Source organism: Nerophis ophidion, linkage group LG11 (genome assembly GCF_033978795.1).
Source record: "Nerophis ophidion isolate RoL-2023_Sa linkage group LG11, RoL_Noph_v1.0, whole genome shotgun sequence".
Lineage (NCBI taxonomy): Eukaryota > Metazoa > Chordata > Actinopteri > Syngnathiformes > Syngnathidae > Nerophis > Nerophis ophidion.
In genome coordinates this window covers 12,942,149-12,966,557 of record NC_084621.1, presented here as the reverse complement: position 1 = coordinate 12,966,557, position 24,409 = coordinate 12,942,149, and the positions used below count along the sequence as shown (strand labels likewise).

Sequence of the window (24,409 nt, the reverse complement as noted above, 5' to 3'; positions counted from 1 at the left end):
TGAAGTTAAGATTGTTCCAGATGACTATTGAACATTTATTCTAAAAATAAAGTACGATTGAAAGTCTTTTTAGGAATATTTACTAGCTTGCTTAGCGTTTGGCTCTCTTTGCCTTACTGCCCTGTGAAGGTGCCGCCTGCACCTCTACTTTCTTGTTCTTGTTCCTGTTTTTCACATTGTGTGTTTCGTAATAGCGTGCGCCCACTTTCTTTGACTTGCTGGCGCGCTCCTTTGCTCTTTTCTGCGGAGGCAAAAAAACATGTTAATATGATATTTGAAGCCCTCCCCCCCAAATAAAGAGTGTTACCTCTTTGGATGACAGGTTGGCTCGCTGGGAGGGTTCTTCATCCTCAGCTTTCCTCTTCCTGTTTCTCAGGGGGGCAGCTGAGGTGGAACACAAACACTCAACTTAACCTTCAGATCGACTATACGCACTCACTCTTAACCGGGTTTAAAAGTGTCAACATTTTTGACTTAGACAAACTTTAATGATCCACAAGAGAAATTGTTCTACACCAGGGGTGCCCACACTTTTTCTGCAGGCGAGCTACTTTTCAACTGACCAACTCGAGGGGATCTACCTCATTTATATGTATCATTTATATTTATTTATTTATGAAAGAGACATTTTTGTAAACAAGTTAAATGTGTTTAATGATAATATAAGCATGTGTAACACATAAAAATGTCTTTCTTTCTCGAAGACAAGAATATAAGTTGGTGTATTACCTGATTCTAATGACTTGCATTGATTGGAATCAGACAGTAATGATGATAACGCCCACATTTTCAAATGGAGGAGAAAAAAAGTTGTCCTTTCTGTACAATACTACATGAAAGTGCTTGGTTTTTGGCATCTAATTCATCCAGCTTCCATACACTTTACAAGAAAAACATTGGCGGCAAATTCCGTAGCTTGCTTGATTGACATTCACGGCACCCGAGGGTCTTGTGAGATGACGCTGGCTGCTGCCAGTTCATTATTTTGAAAAAATGACAGAGAGGAAGGCGAGAAACACTTTTTATTTCAACTGACTTTCGCGCCGTCCCTTCCGTCAAAACTCTAAAGGCCGATTGCACATTTCCTATCTTCACAATAAAAGCCCTGTTTCATGCTGCCTGCGCTAACAAAATAAGAGTCTCAGAAAGCTGGCGTGCACAAGTGATGTGCACGCCAGCTTTCTGAGGGATCGCTTGTGCACGCCAGTTTTCCGAGACTCTGTATTTTGTTAGCGCAGGCAGCATGAAGCAGGGCTTTTATTGTGAAGATAGGAAATGTGCAGTCGGCCTTTAGAGTTTTGACGGAAGGTACGGCGCGATAGTCTGTTGAAATAAAAAGTGTTTCTCGCCTTCCTCTCGGTCATATTTTAATAATAATGATCTTGCAGCAGCCAGCGTCATCTCACAAGACCCTCCGGTACCGTGAATGTCATTTAAGTGACGTCTTGGTGAAGATTGATGATCACTAATTTTTAGGTCTATTTTTTTTAAAAGCCTGGCTCGAGATCGACTGACACACCCCCCGCGGTCGACTGGTAGCTCGCGATCGACGTAATGGGCACCCCTGTTCTACACAGTAGCTCAGTTACAGTGATGGAAAAGATGGAAAGGACAATGCAGGTATAAAACACACTAAAAGCTAGGGATGTCCGATAATATCGGCTAATAAATGCTTTGTGATATTTGAAATTATCGATATCTGTTTCAAAAAGTTAAATTTAATACTTTTTAAAACGCCGCTGTGTACACGGAAGAGAAGTACAGAGCGCCAATAAACCTTTGCGTGCCGGCCCAATCACATAATATCTACGGCTTTTCACACACACAAGTGAATGCAATGCATACTTGGTCAACAGCCATACAGGTCACACTGAGGGTGGCCGTATAAACAACTTTAACACTGTTACAAATATGCGCCACACTGTGAACCCACACCAAACAAAATGACAAACACATTTCGGGAGAACATCCGCACCGTAACAAAACAGAAGAAACACCCAGGATCCCTTGCAGCTCTAACTTTTCTGGGACGCTACAATATACACCCCACGTTAGCATCCATCTATCCATCCATTCATTTTCTACCGTTTATTCTCTTTGGGGTCGCTGGTGCCTATCTCAGCTACAATCGGGCGGAAGGCGGTGTACACCCTGGACAAGTCGCCACCTCATCACAGGGACAACACAGATAGAGGGACAACATTCACACTCACATTCACACACTAGGGACAATTTAGTGTTGCCAATCAACCTATCCCCAGGTGCACGTCTTTGGAGGGGGGAGGGGCTTATCCCCAGGTGCATGTCTTTGGAGGTGGGAGGAAGCCGGAGTACCCAGAGGGAACCCATGCATTCACAGGGAGAGCATGCAAACTCCACACAGAAAGATCCCGAGCTTGGGATTGAACCCAAGACTATTCAGGACCTTCGTATTGTGAGACAGAGGCACTAACCCCTCTGCCATATCATTATTGTAATTCCCCATTCATCCCCATGGACGGTGTCCAACTTTGAATAATCAAATAATGGTCAATATTTCCAAACTTCCCGTGGTAAGTTTCCGGAAATTTACCGGAAAGTTTCCTCTCCTTTGCAACCCTAATCGTGATACTGTTTTCAGCCACATCGCCCAGCCAAAATATGTATAATTGCCCAGGATCATTTTCATTGCATTTCAGCGGTTTTAAAGGCAGTTTACCAGGTTTATCTGCACATAAACAGAGAGACAAAAAGCACAGGCTACCGAGAAGCAAAGATGACCATGAGAGCCAAGCCACATGATGGATGGAAGAAAGAAAACCTGGACCAAGTATTGATGTTCAGACTACAAACTATCAATCAATCAATCTAAGTTTTAAATATATAGCCCTAAATCACAAGTGTCTCAAAGGGCTGCACAAGCCATAACGACATCATCGGATCAGATCTCACATCAGGGCAAAGCAAAACTCAACCCAATGGAACAATGAGAAATATTGGAGGGGACCGCAGATGTGGGGAGCCCCCCTGGCGACCAGTGCAATGGACGTCGAGTGCAATATTGTGAGAGTCCAGTCCATAGTGGATCTAACATAATAGTGTGAGAGTCCAGTCCATAGTGGATCTAACATAATAGTGTGAGAGTCCAGTCCATAGTGGATCTAACATAATAGTGAGAGTCCAGTCCATAGAGGATCTAACATAATAGTGTGAGAGTCCAGTCCATAGTGGATCTAACATAATAGTGAGAGTCCTGTCCATAGAGGATCTAACATAATAGTGAGAGTCCAGTCCATAGTGGATCTAACATAATAGTGAGAGTCCAGTCCATAGAGGATCTAACAATAGTGTGAGAGTCCAGTCCATAGTGGATCTAAGATAATAGTGGGAGTCCAGTTCATAGTGGATCTAACATAATAGTGTGAGAGTCCAGTCCATAGTGGATTTAACATAATAGTGAGAGTCCAGTCCATAGTGGATCTAACATAATAGTGTGAGAGTCCAGTCCATAGTGGATCTAACATAATAGTGTGAGAGTCCAGTCCATAGTGGATCTAACATAATAGTGTGAGAGTCCAGTCCATAGTGGATCTAACATAATAGTGTGAGAGTCCAGTCCATAGTGGATCTAACATAATAGTGTGAGAGTCCAGTTCGTAGTGGATCTAACATAATAGTGTGAGAGTCCAGTCCATAATGGACCTAACATAATAGTGAGAGTCCAGTCCATAGTGGATCTAACATAATAATGAGAGTCCAGTCCATAGTGGATCTAGTATAATATTGTGGGAGTCCAGTTCATAGTGGATCTAACATAATAGTGTGAGAGTCCAGTCCATAGTGGATCTAACATAATAGTGAGAGTCCAGTCAATAGTGGATCTAACATAATAGTGAGAGTCCAGTCCATAGTGGATCAAACATAACAGTGTGAAAGTCCAGTCCATAGTGGATCTAACATAAAAGTGAGAGTCCAGTCCATAGGGGATCTAACATAATAGTGTGAGAGTCCAGTCCATAGTGGATCTAACATAATAGTGTGAGAGTCCAGTACGTAGTGGATCTAACATAATAGTGTGAGAGTCCAGTCCATAGTGGACCTAACATAATAGTGAGAGTCCAGTCCATAGTGGATCTAACATAATAGTGAGAGTCCAGTCCATAGTGGATCTAGTATAATATTGTGAGAGTCCAGTCCATAGTGGATCTAACATAATAGTGAGAGTCCAGTCCATAGTGGATCTAGTATAATATTGTGAGAGTCCAGTCCATAGTGGATCTAACATAATAGTGTGAGAGTCTAGTCCATAGTGGATCTAACATAATAGTGTGAGTCCAGTCCATAGTGGATCTAACATAATAGTGTGAGTCCAGTCCATAGTGGACCTAACATAATAGTGAGAGTCCAGTCCATAGTGGATGTAGTATAATAGTGAGGGTCCAGTCCATAGTGGATCTAACATAATAGTGAGAGTCCAGTCCATAGTGGATCTAACATAATAGTGAGAGAGTCCAGTCCATAGTGGATCTAACATAATAGTGAGAGTCCATTCCATATTGGATCTAACATAATAGTGAGAGTCCAGTCCATAGTGGATCTAACATAATAGTGTGAGAGTGCAGTCCATAGTGGATCGAACATAATAGTGAGAGTCCAGTCCATAGTGGATCTAACATAATAATGTGAGAGTCCAGTCCATAGTGGATCTAACATAATAGTGAGCGCAGCCAACTAGATTATGAAGTTCTTCTAACCTAACATGATAGCCTGTTTCAAAGGTCATGTTTTACCTTTCTTCTGTGCTTGCTTCTTGGAAGCTTCTGGTCGTTTCTTCTTGATGTCGCTCAGCACTTTGTCAGAAAGTGATTTAGGTATTCTGTTCCATACAAAAAAAGACGCAGGTTAGTTTCTCCTCCTGACAACATGAAGTTAGGTTTAAAGTCGACTGACCGTATCGCAGAGAAGCGCTTGGATTTGGCCCGGTCCAGAAACTGCTTATACTTGGCGATCTTATCATCCAGCTCGCGGATCACCTGCTTGGAAGTCTTGCTGGGAGCCGGGGTGGACTCAACGACCGCAACCTTATCGCCAACTGGCTCGCTGGTGTCTTCCTCCTCTTCCTTCTTTTTCTCTGCGCCGTCCTCTTCCTCGCTGTCCTCTTCCACTTCAGCCTCAGAACCAGAAAAGTCAGAGAGGTCCAGGTCGGGCATTTCCACGGGGACCAGGTCTTCCTCGTTGAATTCTGGCGCCACGTTGATCTTGCCGAAGTTCTGTCGCACGTTTGAGACAATCTTGTCTAGCTGCTCCTTTTCTTTTTTCTTGTGTTCATCTTCCACCGCAGGGAGTTTGTCATCAGTCTGTCCAACATCTACTGCTTCTGAGGGCTCTTCTACTGGCAGCGCCTCCTTGTGCCAGACCAAGATTGAACAGTTTCAACATGGACGGCTCTTGTGAAAAAACGTAACCTTTATGAAATATTTTTACCTCGTGGTGTCCCTGGTCTCCCTGAGGTCCTGGGGGCTTCACAAAAAAAGGTATACGCCCCCGCTGCCAATCATTCAACACCATTTTGGACACAGTGGGGAGATCTGGTTCGCCTCCCTGCACAATGAAAAATATGTTATACTTGTAACTAAGGCTGGGCGATGTATGGAATATACTCAATAAATCGTGGGTTTGAACAGTAACTCTATTTGAATATAGGAAAATAAAACACTCTACTGTCATCAAGTAACGCTTGGCGTACCACTAGATCCGTGTTTTTCAACCACTGTGCCGTGAGATACAGTCTGGTGTGCCGTTGGGAGATTATCTAATTTCACCTATTTGGGTTAAAAATATCTTTTGCAAACCAGTAATTATTGTCTGCACATTATGTGTTGATGTTGAGTGTCGGTGCTGTCTAGAGCTCAGCAGTGTAACCGTGTAATACTCTTCCATATCAGTAGGTGGCAGCTGGTAGCTAATTGCTTTGTAGATGTCGGAAACAGCGGGAGGCAGTGTGCAGGTAAAAAGATATCTATTGCTTAAACCAAAAATAAAGAAAAGGTGAGTCCCCCTAAGAAAAGGCATTAAAGTTAAAAGTACCAATGATTGTCACATACACACTAGGTGTGGCAAAATTATTCTCTGCATTTGACCCATCACCCATGTTCACCCCCTGGGAGGTGAGGGGAGCAGTGGGCAGAAGCGGTACTGCGCCCAGGAATCATTTTTGGTGATTTAACCCCCAATTCCAACCCCTTGATGCTGAGTACCAAGCAGGGAGGTAATGGGTCTCATTTTTATAGTCTTTGGTTTTGAACTCAAAACCTACCGAACTCAGGGTGGACACTCTAACCACTAGGCCACTGAGTAGGTTGTTTTGATTGATTCATTGATTGGTTGACAAAATTGAAGCTTAGGGAAGGCTAAGCAGAACAAAACTAAAACTGAACTGGCTACAAAGTAAACAAAAACAGAATGCTGGATGACAGCAAAGACTTACTGTGGAGCAAAGACGGCGTCCACAATGTACATCCGAACATGACATGACAATCAACAATGTCCCCACAAAGAAGGATAAAACCAACTGAAATATTATTGATTGCTAAAACAAAGTAGATGTGGGAAGTATTGCTCAAAGGAAGACATGAAACTGCTACGGGAAAATACCAAAAAAAAAAAGAGCGCAGGACAAGGGGTAAAACAGCAAAAAAGTGCAAATAAGTCAGGGTGTGATGTGACAGGTGATGACAGTATACCTACTTTGAGACAAGAGCTATATTGATGCATGCTTGGTTATGCTTTAAAGTCATATCCAACAATTGTGACAACCACTTTTTAATGTCAACTGAGTTTAGTTTTTTAATGATTTCTGCTGGTGGTGTGCCTCCGCATTTGTTCAACACAAAAAATGTGGTTTGGCTCAAAAAAGGTTGAAAAACACTGCACTAATGGAGCCTGCATGCCACAGTTTTAGAATCACTATTGTGGAGTTTGGGTGTCTGTTCTCCCATTTTAAGAGATAGCATGCAGCATTTTTGACTGCTTTTGGAACTATGAGATAACCTGCAAAACAGCAACACGCACATACTGTAACACGCTGCTAATGACATTTATTGGCTGCATGTGAGCCGCAATTAATTTGTGGGGTCTTCGTTGTCCAAATATTTTTGTGGCTCTAAAGGCATCACTGGATGAGCAGAGTGTGCAATTAAAGAGAGCGGCTGCTGTCAATACATGTATGCTTTAAATGTTTTGGTGTGATTATGGAGAAAATGACCACTTTTGCCTGAGAGATAATAGAAAAGTTGCTGATGTGTTGGTGTGGTTAAGGCCGACTGGTGTCAGTTTTGCTCAATAAAATGATCTTTGATGCAGACCACCTTCTTCTACTCCTTAAAACATCTCCACAGAGTTCATCATTGTTTTATCTGTTGTGACCACTTGTTACCTGTCACTCACACAGAATAAAATGTGTTTATTTAGTTCAGAATTCAGGTTGGATTTGGTGTGTTACATTTTCCTTGAGCAGAAGACATAGAAACAGTGTGCAGAAGCACTTTAGATCAGTGGTTCTCAAATGGGGGTACACTTACCCCTGGGGGTACTTGATATTTTTTTTTTAATATTCTAAAAATAGAAAAAAATTCAAAAATCCTTTATAAATATAATAATTGAATAATAATTCAATAAAATATGAATGTAAGTTCATAAACTGTGAAAAGAAATGCAACAATGCAATATATAGTGTTGACGGCTAGATTTTTTGTGGACATGATCCATAAATATTGATGCTAAAGATTTCATTTTTTGTGAAGAAATGTTTACAATGAAGTTGATGAATCCAGATGGATCTCTATTACAATCCCCAAAAAGGGAACTTTAAGTTGATAATTACTTCTATGTGTAGTAATCTATAATTGAATCACTTGTTTATTTTAGTTATTTAGTTATTGTTTAAGTTTTTAGTTATTTTTATATCTTTTTTCCAAATAGTTCAAGAAAGACCACTACAAATGAGCAATATTTTGCACTATTTACAATTTAATAAATCATAAACTGATGACATAGTGCTGTATTTTACTTCTTTATCTCTTTTTTTCAACTAAAAATGCTTTGCTCTGATTAGGGGATACTTGAATGAAAAAAAATGTTCACAAGGGGTACATCACTGAAAAAAGGTTGAGAACCACTGCTTTAGAGAGTACAATGCTTATATGTCCTTTTTGGCTTTGGGATATTGTCTAATAACTGCCAGTGTATCGTAGGTCTGTGAAAGAATCAATCAATCAAAGTTTACTTATATAGCTTTAAATCACAAGTGTCTCAAAGGGCTGCACAAGCCACAACAACATATAAGTGACAATAGTGTCACTTGCATCACATCTCATTAACTTGAATACACATTGTGTCCAATATTTTCCACAAAGATAAAATAAGTCATATTTTAGGTTTATATACTAGTTAAAACAACATGTGATTTTTTTGTTTTTTTATTTAAAAAAAAAAACCCAAAACATTCTCATTATCATTTTGGGTTATTGTGTGTAGAATTTTGAGGACAAAAATGAACTTATGCCATTTTTGGAATAAGGCTATAACATAACAAAAAGGTGGGGAAAGTGAAGCGCTGTGAATATGTTTCTGATGTATGTTTTTACACTTGAATTAAAATCATCACCAAGCATCGATAATCAGGCTGCGGTCAATTACGGGTTTAAAAAATATCAGATTTGAAAGTGCTTAGTAAAATTTGAGATCAACTTTAGGAGCAAGTATTAACATTCAATTAATAAACAGTGTATACAATAACAATTGTTGTAAGAGGAGGGCTGAAAGATCCATAAACTGGTGGTGTCGACACCAGGGCTAATATCCCTATATGATCGATACTAAGGGGATTGTAAGATTGATATATATATACATATATATTTTTGGGGCAAAATAATTGTTTTATTTTTGTTAATCCTTGCATCCAACAAATTAACACAGGAGGACTTAAAAGAATACTGCATGTCATAAAAGACAATAAGAAAGTAGTTGAAACATTGTCAACACTGTCAATAGCATTCACCATAAATACATGAAACATTTGCAGTTAATACATATGATCAGTATTGGTATCGACCGATCTCATTGATAAATGATCGGTATCGGAATCGGCAGTTCAAAACCCTTCTGAGAGGATCCTGACTGACATGTCTGACGTGTGTGTGTGTAAAATTAGAGCAAGACTGATACTCCGGCTTCCTCCCACCTCCAAAGACATGCACCTGGGGATAGGCCCCTCCCACCTCCAAAGACATGCACCTGGGGATAGGCCCCTCCCACCTCCAAAGACATGCACCTGGGGATAGGCCCCTCCCACCTCTAAAGACATGCACCTGGGGATAGGCCCCTCCCACCTCCAAAGACATGCACCTGGGGATAGGTTGATTGGCAACACTAAATGGTCCCTAGTGTGTGAATGTGAGTGTGAATGTTGTCTATCTGTGTTGGTCCTGCGATAAGGTGGTGAGAGAGAATTGGACATACATTTTTTTTTAAATATGAAAATAAAATCCCTCTTAGAAAAAATCATATATATTTGACTAATAACAAACATTATGGCCAAAAATAGAACAAAAAAGTCAGCCTTTTTCTCCTTAATTATATAAATTTTGATGTATTTTGCCATCATTTTGATGTAGTCATTTATTTGCCATCACTATTCTTCTCATACCTTTAAAAGTTTTCCAAAGCGAAATGCCAACTTCTCCAGGAAATCCTCCGGGGAGGTCCACATGGGGACGCGGTAGGTCTTCTGGATGTATTCTGGTTTGGCTCGCTCCAGCACCGCCCCTATGTGCTCCTCGGGGTTCTTGACCTTCTCTACTTGAACCTTCATGAGGGGGAAAAGCCATGAGACAAAGTTTAATGGCGGGTGAGGTGGGTGACCCACTGCTTGTTGTCCAAAAGGACCAGAACATGTTGAGATGTTTTTTTTTTTTTTTTAAATCTCGAGGGGTGTGAATACTTGCTAAATGTATCGCCAGTCCTAAGTCGACAATTGAGCACAAGACGTCTATTAAGAGCACTGAGTAGTAACGGCATGCTACATTCACAGACAGTCCCATTATAATGTGTTACGAGTAAAAGCGAAATAGCTTAAATTTACTTGTTGCCGTTAAGAAAAAGTGCGCTGGGCAACTCTCATTTCCTTTTCCTGCCGGTCAGACATGGAAGACAATACCTGTAAGTATAAAAGCAACTCAACAGAGGCCTCATTTAATAAGGCCTTACAAATGGCTGGTTAGGGGATTGTGAGAATGAGATATTTTTAAGTGTTCTTTTTTAATCCATAGTCATGTTTAAAGCAGCTGGTATATTCCCATGTAGTGTGTCTTCTCGTGACCTCCTTGCTTTTATCAGGAGGTAATAAAGGAAGATCTCCATTGAGACAGAGAGACTTTTAAAACTGAAGAAAGATAAAGAAGACTTCTATTAACAAGTTATCGATGCTTTTGATCAGAAGGAGCTCCGTATGGACTTCATTTATAAGTAAAAGTAAGACCATAATAACGTTTTTTTTTCATTTAATGTGCTTTTCATGACGGTATCCTTACATCACACTCAAATTTATAAGTGCAGGTCTAAATTTACCGCATGCCTTTGGTAAGCGGCGGAGTGATAAGAGGTTTTGAAATAATTAGCGCATGCTTGCCTTTACCGCATGCCTTTGGTAAACGCGAGAAGAGGTTTTAAATTAATTAGCGCCCCGGCGGCAATTCAAGGAAATACCGTAAATCTAAATCTAAAATATACTTTTGACAGAGTGCAAGAAATAAACACTGTAGAGCTTTTCATTACAACACAACAAAACGTACCACTCCTTTGAGGACAATATCAGTTTCGTTGTCTTCCGAGGGGTAGACCACACCGGGACAATCAATGAGGAAGATACGGCGCATTAAAGTGATGTATTGCCACACCTGGGGAACAAAAGTCCAAGTAATAATTAGAGGAAAAAAAAGCTAACATGCTCATTTTGATTGACAAGAAACACTACCTTTGTTTCTCCAGCAATAGGCGCCACGTTGCAGACCTTCTTGGAGCGCAGCGTGTTGATGACTGAGCTCTTTCCCACATTTGGATAACCAATGAAGCCCACGCTTATTTGTTTCTTATCTGTGTGGAGCTGCAGTAAGATGGAAATTCGGGTCATTAGGGACAATTTAAAGGAAGGCTCTGGTACCCGAGTGTGGGGTTTACCTTTCCAAACTGCCTGAGGAGCTGAATGAGGGAGCCTTTGCCAAAAGAGTTGGTAAGGCTGGCGTGAAAAGCCAGCGTGGGATACTCCTGAGACAACAGCGCCACCCAGCGTTTCTGATTGAACAAATTCGAGGACATGTTTGAGTGCGGCTGCTCAGAGTAGAATGCAGGGAAAAGATGAAAGACTCACAGTGACCCAGGTGGGGATGAGGTCACACTTGTTGAGAACAAAGATCAGATGCTTCCAAGATTTCTCCTTCTTGATGTATGATTCGATGTTCTGGGAGCGCGTTCCCATAGGGTCGCGGGCGTCCAGCACCTGGATGACCACGTCTGACGAGTCAATCACCTGAAGGGACAAGATACTGTAAATAAATCTAACAACTACATTTCACAATTTCCGCACAGTGGAACATAAAACATTGCTATAGACATTTTTCAAAGTGTAAACCAGGGGTGCCCATTACGTCGACCGCCAGCCAGGCATTAAAATAATACGCCTAAAAATTAGTGATCGTCAATCTTCACTATGACGTCACTTCATTGACATTCAAGACACCTGAGGATCTGGTGAGAGGACTGGCTGCTGCCAGCGCAGTGTGAAGGAGAAAAAGACCGTCAGGAGGGCGAGAAACACTTTTTATTTCAACCGTACCTCCCGTCAAAAGCCTAAAGACTGACCGCACAGTTCCTGTCTTCACAATAAAAGGGCTGCTCTTTTTTTGAGAGGAATTATTGTACAATCTTGGGTAGCAGGTTATAGTTTGCTTTGTACATCATTTTAGCTGTTTGCAAAAGCAGCAAGTCATTGAATTTCAATATTTGTGTTTCAATAAATAGGGTTTGTTTGTTCTCTATGTCCAACATTATGTATTATTCTATTCGATCTTTTTTGTAACACAGTTTGTGAATGAAGCACACATTTGTAATTGTTTCCCCATATTTCTACACAATAACTCAGATATGTAACACTAGCAAGCAGTAAAGAATATGAAGTGATTTTTGGTCCTTTTTTTTTTTTCTTTGTAATGAAAAAGGGAAGTTTTTGTGGTTGGTGCACTAATTGTAAGTGCATATTGTGTTTTTTATGTTCAATTAATAAAAATAAAAAAATAAAAAAATATATATATGTATATATATATTTTTTTTATAAAAATGAATACAAAATTATTCTGCGGCCCGGTACCAATCGGGCCATGGCCCGGTGGTTGGGGACCACTGGCCTATACCACTCCAGAGTTAGCAGGTCAGTCTAATAAACTAGTGCTTGCAAGATGTGAATTAAGACAATGTTAACGTTATCCTATTTCAAATGATGACATTCTTGAAAGCCAGAGTGACCAGGGCAGTTTTTGCTCTGTAGCACTGAGCGTTAACCCATCTACCATAGCGAGGTATAATGCAGAGCGCAGCAAGTTGTGAGAATGAGAGTAACATTACTCGCAAGCTAAAAAGAATGATGGTAAAAAATCTCCTCCCCTTCAACTAGGTGAACACAGACGTATACAAGTAGGTTAATAATTCTATTTTGCTGACATGTAACGGAGCAAAAGATAAACAACACCATTACTCTGAGATTTGTTTCAAATGTAAAGTGCTGTACAATACAAATTAATGCAGGATTTTCCCTGCATGTATTTTTCTTAGGTGGCCCACTTAAAGGGGCACTAACAGTCAATATTTATTCAATTATTTATTATGGGGGTAACAACAGTCAATATTGATTTATTATTTAAAAACAAAATAAAAGTGAGCTTTTGTTAAACCAGGTATTGTGTGTTTTTTTCCCATATACAAAAACCTATCTGGATTCGATTAGAGAATTGATAAGGAATCGGTTTGATAAGTGGATTCGATAATGGCCTCGAAATCGATCATTTCTAAACAAACATCATCCCTATATGGCAGGGGTCGGGAACCTTTTTGCCTGAGAGAGCCATGAAAGCCAAATATTTAAAAATGTATTTCCATAAGAGCCATATAATATTTAATAACACTGAACACAACTAAAAGCGTGCATTTTTAAGTAAGACCAACATTTCTAGAGTAGAATAGGTCTCTTATTCTTTGGAATAACATTATTATTCTGAAGCTAACTGTGGTGGGGGTGTGGCCTGTGGGCCTGCAGCAAACTTGGGTGTCCCAGGACCGGCCTCGAAATCAGCGACAGGTGCGTAGATAGCCCACCTGGGCCTTGTTATCTAACCACCTGTCGCTCTGTTATAAGCAGCAGCCAGGATGAGAGACGGGGTGGAGGTTGGAGCCAGAGCGCGAGCGAGAGAGAAAAATACAATTGCTGGAAAGCAACTGAGAGACTTATTGAAAAATAAAACAATAATGTAATCCTGAAAAGGGCTCTCATGTCGGTGCTTGGTGGTCTGAAGAACCCCCAGGAGGGCAAGCCCCACACTAACCAATAATAAATAAATTACTACTTACCATTAACGCAACTTCTTGAACATAAAAAAGCATGAGAATGTTTTATATTTTGAACGTTATTTTTAACACTGTGATTACAAGTGGAATTATTCATTACTTATCGTGTTAAGGAATGTCAGCTCAGATTTATCCGAGAGCCAGATGCAGTCAACAAAAGAGCCACATCTGGCTCTAGAGCCATAGGTTCCCTACCCCTGCTATATGGTGTACCCCGCCTACCGCTCGAATGCAGCTGAGACAGGCTCCAGCGACCCCCCCCGACCCCGAAAGGGACAAGCGGTAGAAAATGGAGATATATATATATATATATATATATATATATATAAATAAATATATGACCTTGACTTGGTCATTTAAAAAGTAGCTTGACTGCTGTAAACTGTCATCACCATGGTTTATTACGTGCACATGCAAAGATTTAAGTCACACAAAGTGCAACATCAAGTGTACCTATGTTAACAGTAAAATTCTTAGCTTTGATGACACGAAATGACGGCTTGTCACACAAGTGTAAAAAGAAGTTAAGCACAGTCTACCTTTACTTCAAAAACAGGTGACAATCGCATCCTTTATCATTTTAATGGGAGTCCTCTAACTTTCGGTGCGTATTTTTTTTAGGTGTTGCAAAAATCCCAAGAAAAAGCCAAGGTTTATATTTCTATATAGGTTCATTGGAACTGCGAGAAGAGGAAGCAATACCTTGTAAAGTTCTCCCCATATCCTCTTGGACTGACCCTTTTTGAAAATTTCCTCGCGGACTGCGACTCTGTAGCAAAGAAATTACAACATGAACGATTACGCACAGATTACGGTTGGACCTGCAAAGTGAAATAGTAATTAGTATAATGAGGTGGCGACTTGTCCAGGGTGTACGCCGCCATCCGCCCGATTGTAGCTGAGATAAGCACCAGCGCCCCACGAAAATGGATGGATAACAAAAGTTATTGCCTTACCGGACCCCTGTGTCCTCTGTCACCAGGTCCTGGTCCTTCTCTGCACTGTAGCTCATGGTGGAAGCTTCAGCCTGCGCCAACAGGTCCTTCATATCACTCACCACCAGACTGGGCCTCTTTCTCTGAGCTTTGGGCCCAAATGTAGTCTCAAAACCTTCTGTGTCTAAAATGTGCACCTTTGAGTTCTGAAACAAACAATAAAGATGATTTACTCCACATTAAAGGATTTATTTGATCAAAAGTTAATTATCTCTACTTTATTTGAATAGGCTTAAAGGCCTACTGCAATGAGATTTTCTTATTTAAACGGGGATAGCAGGTCCATTCTATGTGTCATACTTGATCATTTCGCGATATTGCCATATTTTTGCTGAAAGGATTTAGTAGAGAACATCCAGGATAAAGTTGGCAACTGGAGAAAAGCTCTGCCTCTACTGGAAGTCGCAGAAGATGACGTCACATGTTGATGGCTCCTCATATATTCATTGATTTTAATGGGAGCCTCCAACAAAAACAGCTATTCGGACGGAGAAAACGACAATTTCCCTATTAATTTGAGCGAAGACAAATGATTCGTGTTTAAGAATATTGATAGCGACGGAGTAGAAAAAAAAAAAAAACGTGATTGCAATCGCGTTGCATTGAGACGGATTCTTATGTTTTTAGAGACATTTACTACGATAATTCTGGGAAATCCCTTATCTTTCTATTGTGTTGCTAGTTTTTGAGTGAGTTTAACAGTACCTGATAGTCGGAAGTGTACGTCCACGCGCAGTGTCTCGGGGAAGTCGACGGCAGCTGTTCGGGAGGCACAAGCTCAGCTGATCTCCGATAAGTGGCGGCTTTTTAACCGCAATTTTCTCACCGAAACCTGCTGGTTGACAAGTGGTCGGGATCTATGTCCGCTGTGGTCCATAGTAAAGTTTCAACTCCGTGAATTTTAAACAAGGAATCATCGTGTGTTTGTGTGGCTAAAGGCTAAAGCTTCTCAACTCCATCTTTCTACTTTAACTTCTCCAATATTAAGTGAACAAATTGCAAAAGATTCAGCAACACAGATCTCCAAAATACTGTGTGATTATGTCGTTAAAGCAGATGACTTTTAGCTGTGTGTGCGTGCAGCGCTCATATTCATAACAGCCCGTGACGTCACGCGTACACGTCATCATTACACAACGTTTTCAAGAAAAAAGAACCGGGAAATTTAAAATTGCAATTCAGTAAACCAAAAAGGCCGTATTGGCATGTGTTGCAATGTTAATATTTCATCATTGATGTATAAACTATCAGACTGTGTGGTGGGTAGTAGTGGGTTTCAGTAGGCCTTTTAAAGTAAAAAACGTAATTTTACACTTAGTTAAAAATATTTTAAAAATGAAACAACTAGGGCTGGGCGATATATGGAATATACTCGATATATCGTGGGGTAGTCTCTGTTTAATTAAAATAATTACTATATTGTGATATTTGAGTATACCTTCTCACGCAGTTGTTATTAGCTGCGGGCATTACACTACAGGCTCTTCTCACTCTTTCTTGTCTTTCCTTCTCACAGAGACATACAACAAGCGCACCTTGCCCTTATGTGGGCCTACCGAGGATGTCGTAGTGGTTTGTGCAGCCCTTTGAGACACTAGTGATTTAGGGCTATATAAGTAAATATTGATTGATTGACCTTCTTACATACGTCACATACTGTCGCATGTGCAACCTCATACGCTCTCGCGGAGCAGAGAAGTAGCAGCGTGGGTAACGTTAGCTGTGGTGCTAACGGTGCGGTGCGAGTGGTAGTACGAGAGAGAGAAGGTGACAATCTGGCGACCAATGAAGGAATAATTAATTCCCAGGAAAAACAGCAGAGGGTCCATCGTCTGGCGGTAGTTTGGCTTCAAGCGGAAATATGTCAAACAGATATATGTAATATGTAATGTATGCGGCAAAAGCGTTGCTACAAAAAGTAGCATTAATGCTAATTTGTAGCATCATTTGAAAAGTCACCCGCTAGAGCAGGGGTAGGGAACCTATGGCTCGAGAGCCAGATGCGGCTCTTTTGATGACTGCATCTGGCTCTCAGATAAATCTTAGCTGACATTGCTTAACACAATAAGTAATTAATAATCCGGCTGGTAATCACAGTGTTAAAAATAAAGTTTAAATTATAAAACATTCTCATGCATTTTAATCCAACCATCCGTTTTCTATTGCACCTGTCCAAGATGTCGCATGGTAAGAAGTATGATATTTATTATTGGTTAACTTTAGAATAACAATGTTATTAAAAAGAATATGAGACTTATTATACTTATAATTACTTAAAAATGCACACATTTAGTTGTATTCAGTGTTAAAAAAAATATTATATGGCTCTCACGAAAATACATTTTTAAATATTTGGCTTTCATGGCTCTCTCGGCAAAAAACGTTCCCGACCCCTGCGCTAGAGAATGAAGAGTGCTTGAAACTCTGCATGTCAACCTCTTTGTTCGGAGCCACACCAACAAAACGCCGAGGCAACCTTTTCCACATCAACACCGTATGAAAAAAATAGTCAACAACAGAAAGAGATAATGTCTGCAGGATACATACAGGATGACATACTGTCACGTCATACGTCACATACGTATACGCCCTCACGGAGCAGAGAGGTAGCAGCATGGCTAACGTTAGCTGTGATGCTGGCGGAGCCATGCGAGTGGTAATACGTGAGAAAGAAGGTGCGAATGAAGGAATAATTAATTCCCAAGAAAAACAGCAGAGGGTCCATCGTCTGAGGGTGGTTTGGCTTCAAGTGGGAAGATGTCGTATAAACAATTTTAATTTGTCAAGTGTGGGCACAAGCGTTGCTACCAAAAGTAGCATTACTGCTAATATGTAGCATCATTTGAAAAGTCACCTGCTAATAACTGTTTAATAAATACAGTTTTGGTCAATTGACTTACTTGTGATTTCCCTCTCTGCATGAAAGTTTAAAAGTAGCATATATTAATGCAGTATAAAGAAGAATGTTTGAATGTAGACACATAAAATCATCATACTGCTGTGATTATATGCATCAAGTGTTCATTCAAGGCTAAGGTAAAATATGGAGGTATAAATGGTGTATCGCGATATGGCCTAAAAATATTGAGATATTAAAAAAAGGCCAAATAAAATTGAGCTGCATAATAGGAAATCAAATTGCTATGTGGTAGTTTACTGCAGACGTTATCTCCTTCTGTTGTTCACTATTTTTTTCATACCGTGTTGTGGAAATGTTTGCCTCAGCATTTTGTTGGTGTTGTACTGAATAGAGATGTTGAGATGCAGAGTAAACACACTTCATTCTCTGGCTTCTCAAATGATGTTACATATTAGCAGTAATGCTACTTTTTGTAGCAACGCTTTTGCCCCACACTTGACAAATTACAGTTGTCTGTTCGACATATTCCCACTTGAAGCCAAACCACCGCCAGACGATGGACCCCCTGCTGTTTTTCTTGGGAATTAATTATTCCTTCATTTGTTACCATATTTGCACCTTCTTTCTCTCGTATTACCACTAGCACCACAGCTAACGTTACCCATGCTGCTACCTCTCTGCTCCGCGAGGGCGTATACGTATGTGACGTATGAGGTGACAGTATGTGACGTATGTAAGAATGTGTGCTTTTTTTCTGTGAGAAGGAGAGACCAGAAAGGGGTGGGAAGAGCATGTAGTGTAATGCCCGCAGCTAAAAGCAACTGCGTGAGAAGGTATACTCCAATATCACCATATAGTCATTTTCTATATCGCACAGAAACAAAACCGCCATTTATCGATATATCGCCCAGCCCTACTAGAAGGATACTCACGCAGTCACAGGGAGAACATTCAAACGCCACACAGAAAGCCAGGGAATCGAACCTTCTCACTGTGAGGCACTAGTGCTAACCACTCTCCCACATTTTGGCTGCCTGTATATACCTAAAAAGGTTTATGTGGTGGTGACAGTAAACCTTTTGTTTAAAGGTTTACTGTAGTATGCTGAGGAGTTCTCCATCTTGGTCAGTACTCACGTGGGCTTTGACTCGGTCGTGCAGCAGAGACATGGGCAGTCTGCTTTGTCGCATTACCACTCGATACGGATCTTTCTGCACGGCGCTCATTTCCTCTTGGAACTTCTGCAGGGATGTCTGCTTGATGACACGTGTGTTTGCTGTAACACAAAAGGTTTACTTTATTTACAGTGAAACCCGCTGATCAATGTTTACCAATGTATTAAATAGCAGTCCTTCTATTAGGGCTGCGAATCTATGGGTATCCCACGATTCGATTCAATATCGATTCTTGGAGTCACGATTCCATTCAAAATCAATTTTTTTTTTTCAATTCAACACGATTCTTGATTCAAAAACCATTTTTTTCCCGATTTAAAAGGATTCTCTATTCATTCAATACATAGGACTTCAGCAGGATCTTCCCCAGTCTGCTGACATGCAAGCAGAGTAGTAGATTTTTAAAAAAAAGCTTTTATAATTGTAAAGGACAATGTTTTATCAACTGATTGCAATGATGCATTATGTCGCTTCTAAACAACTCTGCCAACTCCAAAGGTATGCGCCGCTTCCTCTTGTCGTTTTCTGCTTCATATTTCATTACGTCCAGCTTGTAATCTGCAGTACATGATTTCCTTTTCGGTGCCATTTTTTTCCAGCCATTCTCAGTTTTTATAAGTTACCGACATCAATGAAATGATCCATTTTAATAGCTACGGCAGTAGCATATAGCACATAGCAGTTAGCATCCCATGACCCACAATGCACTTCTGCTAGGACCCTCCCCCACCGAATTCTTATTGGTTGACGTGTGTGTGACGATTGCTGACATTTTCTTCGTCTCTTCCGCGAATGAGATAAATAATATTATTTGATATTTTACAGTAATGTTTTAATAATTTCACACATAAGTCGCTCCGGAGTATATGTCGCACCCCCGGCCAAACTATGAAAAAAACTTCGACTTATAGTCCGAAAATACGGTATATCGATAGTGCGATATTTTCTTAATTCATATCTTGTTTAAAAATATATCGATACATCTTACAAACTCGATATATCGCCTAGCCCTTATTTATTGATTCAGAAGTAGCTAAAACAATGCGGACGAACATTAGCCGCTAGCTATGTTAAAGTGTATATAGCGTTAGTTTTAAAGCTAAAATACGTCCATTCTCCCTCTTTTTTCTCCACACTATTTCAGCTAGCAAGTGGTCTGGGCCTGTTTTGACTCACAACATGCGCCTCAGCGCACCATCAGGCAAATTAAAATAAGTACAGGTATTTTTCAAAGGCAGTATACAGTAAACATTTTTAAAAAGTATTTAGTACTGAGGTACTTTATTAGTGCCGGTGATCTTGCAACAAATACAGTACCGGCTAAAGGTTTGGACACATCTTCTCATTCAATGTGTTTTGTTTATTTTCATGTCTATTTACATTGTAGATTGTCACTAAAAGCATCAAAACTATGAATGAACACGTGTGGGGTTATGTACTTAACAAAAAAAGTTGAAATGACTGAAAACATGTTTTATTTTCTAGTTTCTTCAAAATGCACACTCTCGGCATTCTCTCGATGAGCTTCAAGCACACCTGTGAAGTGAAAACCATTTCAGGTGATTTCCTCTTGAAGCTCATGGAGAGAATGCCAAGAGTGTGCAAAGCACTAAACAGAGCAAAGTGTGGCTATTTTGAAGACACTAGAAAATAAAACATGTTTTCAGTTACTTCACCTTTTTTTGTCAAGTACATAACTCCACGTGTTCATTCATAGTTTTGATGTGACAATCTGCAATGTAAATAGTCATGAAAATAATAATAATAATAACATTGAATGAGAAGGTGTGTCCAAACTTTTGGCCTGTACTGTACATAACTCAAATTAGCATGAAAATAATAATAATAATAATAATAACATTGAATGAGAAGGTGTGTCCAAACTTTTGGCCTGTACTGTACATAATTCAAATTAGCACTTCATTCGTGCCAAAATAATGTACAAAAATATACATCCACAATGTCGTGAAGCCGCAATATATGAAGCGCGAAGTGGCAATTGCTGATATTCTAATTGGGGTGGCATGGCTTGGTTGGTAGAGTGGCCATGCCAGCAACTTGAGGGTTCCAGGTTCGATCCCTGCTTCTGTCACCCGAGCCACTGCATTGGGCAAGACAATTTACCCACCTGCTCCCAGTGCCACCCACACTGTAACATAGATATTGGGTTTCACTATGTAAAAGAGCTTTGAGTCACTAGAAAAAAGCGCTATATAAATATAATTCACTTCACTAATTTAATGTTTTCAATGCCATTTGAAAAAAATATCCAACTGCTAATGGTTATTGTATATAGTCCAAAGCTTACAATTCTCTGTGCTCACACAAAATTGTAAGCTTTTGACAATTTTAATGTTGATTATTTGACAAGTTTACAATATAAGTCAAGTTATAAGTTTACATTTTACTATCTAGTTAATGAGAATTGTCTTGCAAGTCTTTTTCATTTGAGAATTTATTTTTCTGCGGTAACAACTGGTGTTCTGACTTTGTGCACGGCCGCAGACAATAACATCCCACTGTACCTTCAATCAACTGTTCAGCTCTCTAAATAAACATCCAGATCTGAAATAGTTGATGAATACAATATACCCAGAAGTCATTTGAAAAATGCTACCGCTCTAAAACACGCTGTACAAATGCATATCCTCCGAAACTAAGCCTTTTGATAGCCACAAACTGGAGGATACTTACTAAACCACTTGATGTTTGGTTCCACTCGGGCCATCGTTCCCGGAGTCACAGTGGACTGGAACTGCAAAGGTCTGATGACTTTTCCTCTCTTATCACTGCAGAACCAAAAAATGGGATCATAAAACACTGCATTGGCTTTTAAATATTGGTCACACAAGAAACAACGACGTCTGTCACTTACCATCTCTTTTTTTGTCTGTACATATTCAGACGCTTGATGGTGGCTCGGTCCCTCATGTTGCTGTCTCCAGCTCCCTTGACCCGATCTGAGACAAATGCAAGTGTATTTACATCACGTATCACATCACCACAATTCACACGTCTATTTTATTTCAACTTATCTTCTTCAATAAAACTACAAGATTGAGTTTTGATTAACTTAGAATTGTATTCATTATCTGTATCCAACCTACTGTGGAGATATTCGGGGCAATAAATATATAAGTAGGGCTGGGCGATGTATAGAATATACCCGATATATCGCGGGTTTGTCTGTGCGATATAGAAAATGACTATATCGTGATATAGTTCACGAGTGGGGGAAGAGTGGATCGTGAGATCGACAGGCGGATCGGTGCGGCGTCTTCAGTAATGCGGACGTTGTACCGATCCGTTGTGGTGAAGAAGGAGCTGAGCCGGAAGGCAAAGCTCTCAATTTACCGGTCGATCTACGTTCCCATCCTCACCTATGGTCATGAGCTTTGGGTCATGACCGAAAGGATAAGATCACGGGTACAAGCGGCAGAAATGAGTTTCCTCCGCCGTGTGGCGGGTCTCTCCCTTAGAGATAGGGTGAGAAGCTCTGCCATCCGGGAGGAACTCAAAGTAAAGCCGCTGCTCCTCCACATGGAGAGGAGCCAGATGAGGTGGTTAGGGCATCTGGTCAGGATGCTACCAGAACGCCTCCCTAGGGAGGTGTTTAGCGCACGTCCAGCTGGTAGGAGGCCACGGGGAAGACCCAGGACACGTTGGGAAGACTATGTCTCCCGGCTGGCCTGGGAACGCCTCGGGATCCCCCGGGAAGAGCTAGACGAAGTGGCTGGAGAGAGGGAAGTCTGGGCTTCCCTGCTTAGGCTGCTGCCCCCGCGATCCGACCTCGAATAAGCGGAGGATGATGGATATATCGTGATATGCCAATATTCGTTCTCACACAGCTACTTTTAGCTGCTGGCATTACACTACAGGCTCTTCTCACTCTTTCTTGTCTCTCCTTCTCACAGAGACGTAAAACAAGCGCACCTTCTTACATACGTCACATACTGTCGCACGTGCAACATCATACGCCCTCGCCGAGCAGAGAGGTAGCGAAATGGCTAACGTTAGCTATGATGCTAGCGGTGGGTGCGAGTGGTAATACGAGAAATAGAAGGCGCCAATCTGATAACAAATGATGGAAGAATAATTAATTCCCGGGAAAAACAGCACGGTTTTCATTGTCTGGCGGTGGTTTGGCTTCAAGCGGGAAGATATTGAACTGACAGACCGCAATATGTCAAGTATGCGGCTAAAGTAGCATTACTGCTAATTTGTAGCATCGTTTGAAAAGTCACCAGCATTCTGTTTTGGTTGACTTTGTAGCCAGTTCAGTATTAGTTTTGTCCCTAAACTTAAATGCCTTTTCTTAGGAGCACTCACCTTTTTGCTTATTTTTGGTTTAAGCATTAGTCACCTTTTTACCTGCACGCCGACATCTACAAAGCAATTAGCTACCGGCCGCCACCTACTGATACGGAAGAACATTACACGGTTACACTGCCGAGCTCCAGACAGCACCGACACTCAACAACAACACAGCATTTGCAGACTATAATAACTGGTTTTCAAAAAAGATTTCTTACCCAAATAGGTGGAATTAGATAATCTCCCACGGCACATTAGTGCGCCGCGGCACAGTGGTTGAAAAACACTGCTTTACATTATTCATATGTAAAAAAATACCCAAGTGTTTATTGTGAGAGAACTGTGGTGCTGAATTTCCCCCAGGGATCAATAAAGTACTTTCTATTCTATTCTACTATTATATCCTGGATCTGCGTATGTTCTATGACTGTATCTTTTTACTGTTATTCTATTTTATTATTTCATGTATCATTTCTTTTACTTGTAATTGGATTTGTGTATGTTTTGAAACTGGATTTATGTATTATTATTTTATTTTGGACTTTTGAAAAGGACCCCAGGAAGACTAGCCTGGCCATTGTGCGTCGGCTAATTGGGATAATTAATAATTAATAAACAACAATCCATTTTATACCGTTTGTCCCTTTCGGGGTGGCAGGGGGTGCTGGTGCCTATCCATGATCGACTAAATCAACCATGACACAGTTCATTGTAATACTAGGAGTCAAAGTTGCGTTTACATAAGTAGACAAAGTAAAATATCTGACAAGTTAAATGTCATGTTAGCTCGCGGCTAACTCGGTTAGCTTACCCGGGTTGCTGCTGGAGCTGGAGGGATTAATTGACATTTTCCCCTTAAACTGAGGCTTCACCATCTTGGCTGGTAAGAGGATAATTCCTCCGGTGATATTTAAAAAAAAACAGAGGCACCAAATGTCAAGTTTAATCGTTGTTTTCCTCCCCTCGGCTGGAAACTGTGTGATGACACACGTGTCGGGGGGTAAAGGGGAAGCCGGAAGTACGTCATTAATGCACGACGATGATGCTGACCAATCAGAGAGAGGCAGCATGGAGCGCTACAGCCTACCGGCGCTGACGAGACACAGGGCCGCCATCTTGGAGTGGTGATCCGCTCCGCCCAGTGCAATTCACTGTGCATAGTTAAGTTGATATTCCAGGAGATGTGAACCTAAAAGTGATATCTGTTTTGATTGATTGATTGATTGATTGATATATTTTTATTTCAAATATGCAAAAAAAAAAAAAAAAACAAGAGCAAGCATGATCCAATACAGTGCTATAGCCTTAATGGCTATTAAAACAAAATAAAAACAATGGAGAATAAAAAAAACAAAAACAAATGAGCATTCGATTTTTTAATTTTTTTTTACATATTTGAAAAGGAGTGAGAATCA

General features: G+C 40.5%; 1 protein-coding gene across 1 annotated transcript; it reads right to left on the bottom strand.

Moving 5' to 3' along the window:
* Positions 1-5: 5 nt before the first annotated feature.
* gnl2 (G protein nucleolar 2) lies at positions 6-24,024 on the bottom strand. The gene is made up of 16 exons (XM_061915108.1): positions 23,806-24,024; positions 21,556-21,640; positions 21,375-21,469; positions 18,642-18,781; positions 14,607-14,791; positions 14,353-14,419; positions 11,405-11,563; positions 11,215-11,328; positions 11,012-11,140; positions 10,830-10,934; positions 9,686-9,844; positions 5,464-5,580; positions 4,930-5,384; positions 4,770-4,855; positions 308-384; positions 6-241 (listed from the first exon to the last, which is right to left on the bottom strand). Exons 1-16 carry the CDS (start codon positions 23,867-23,869, stop codon positions 92-94), a joined length of 2,187 nt encoding a protein of 728 aa, XP_061771092.1. The 5' UTR covers positions 23,870-24,024; the 3' UTR covers positions 6-91.
* Positions 24,025-24,409: the final 385 nt, after the last annotated feature.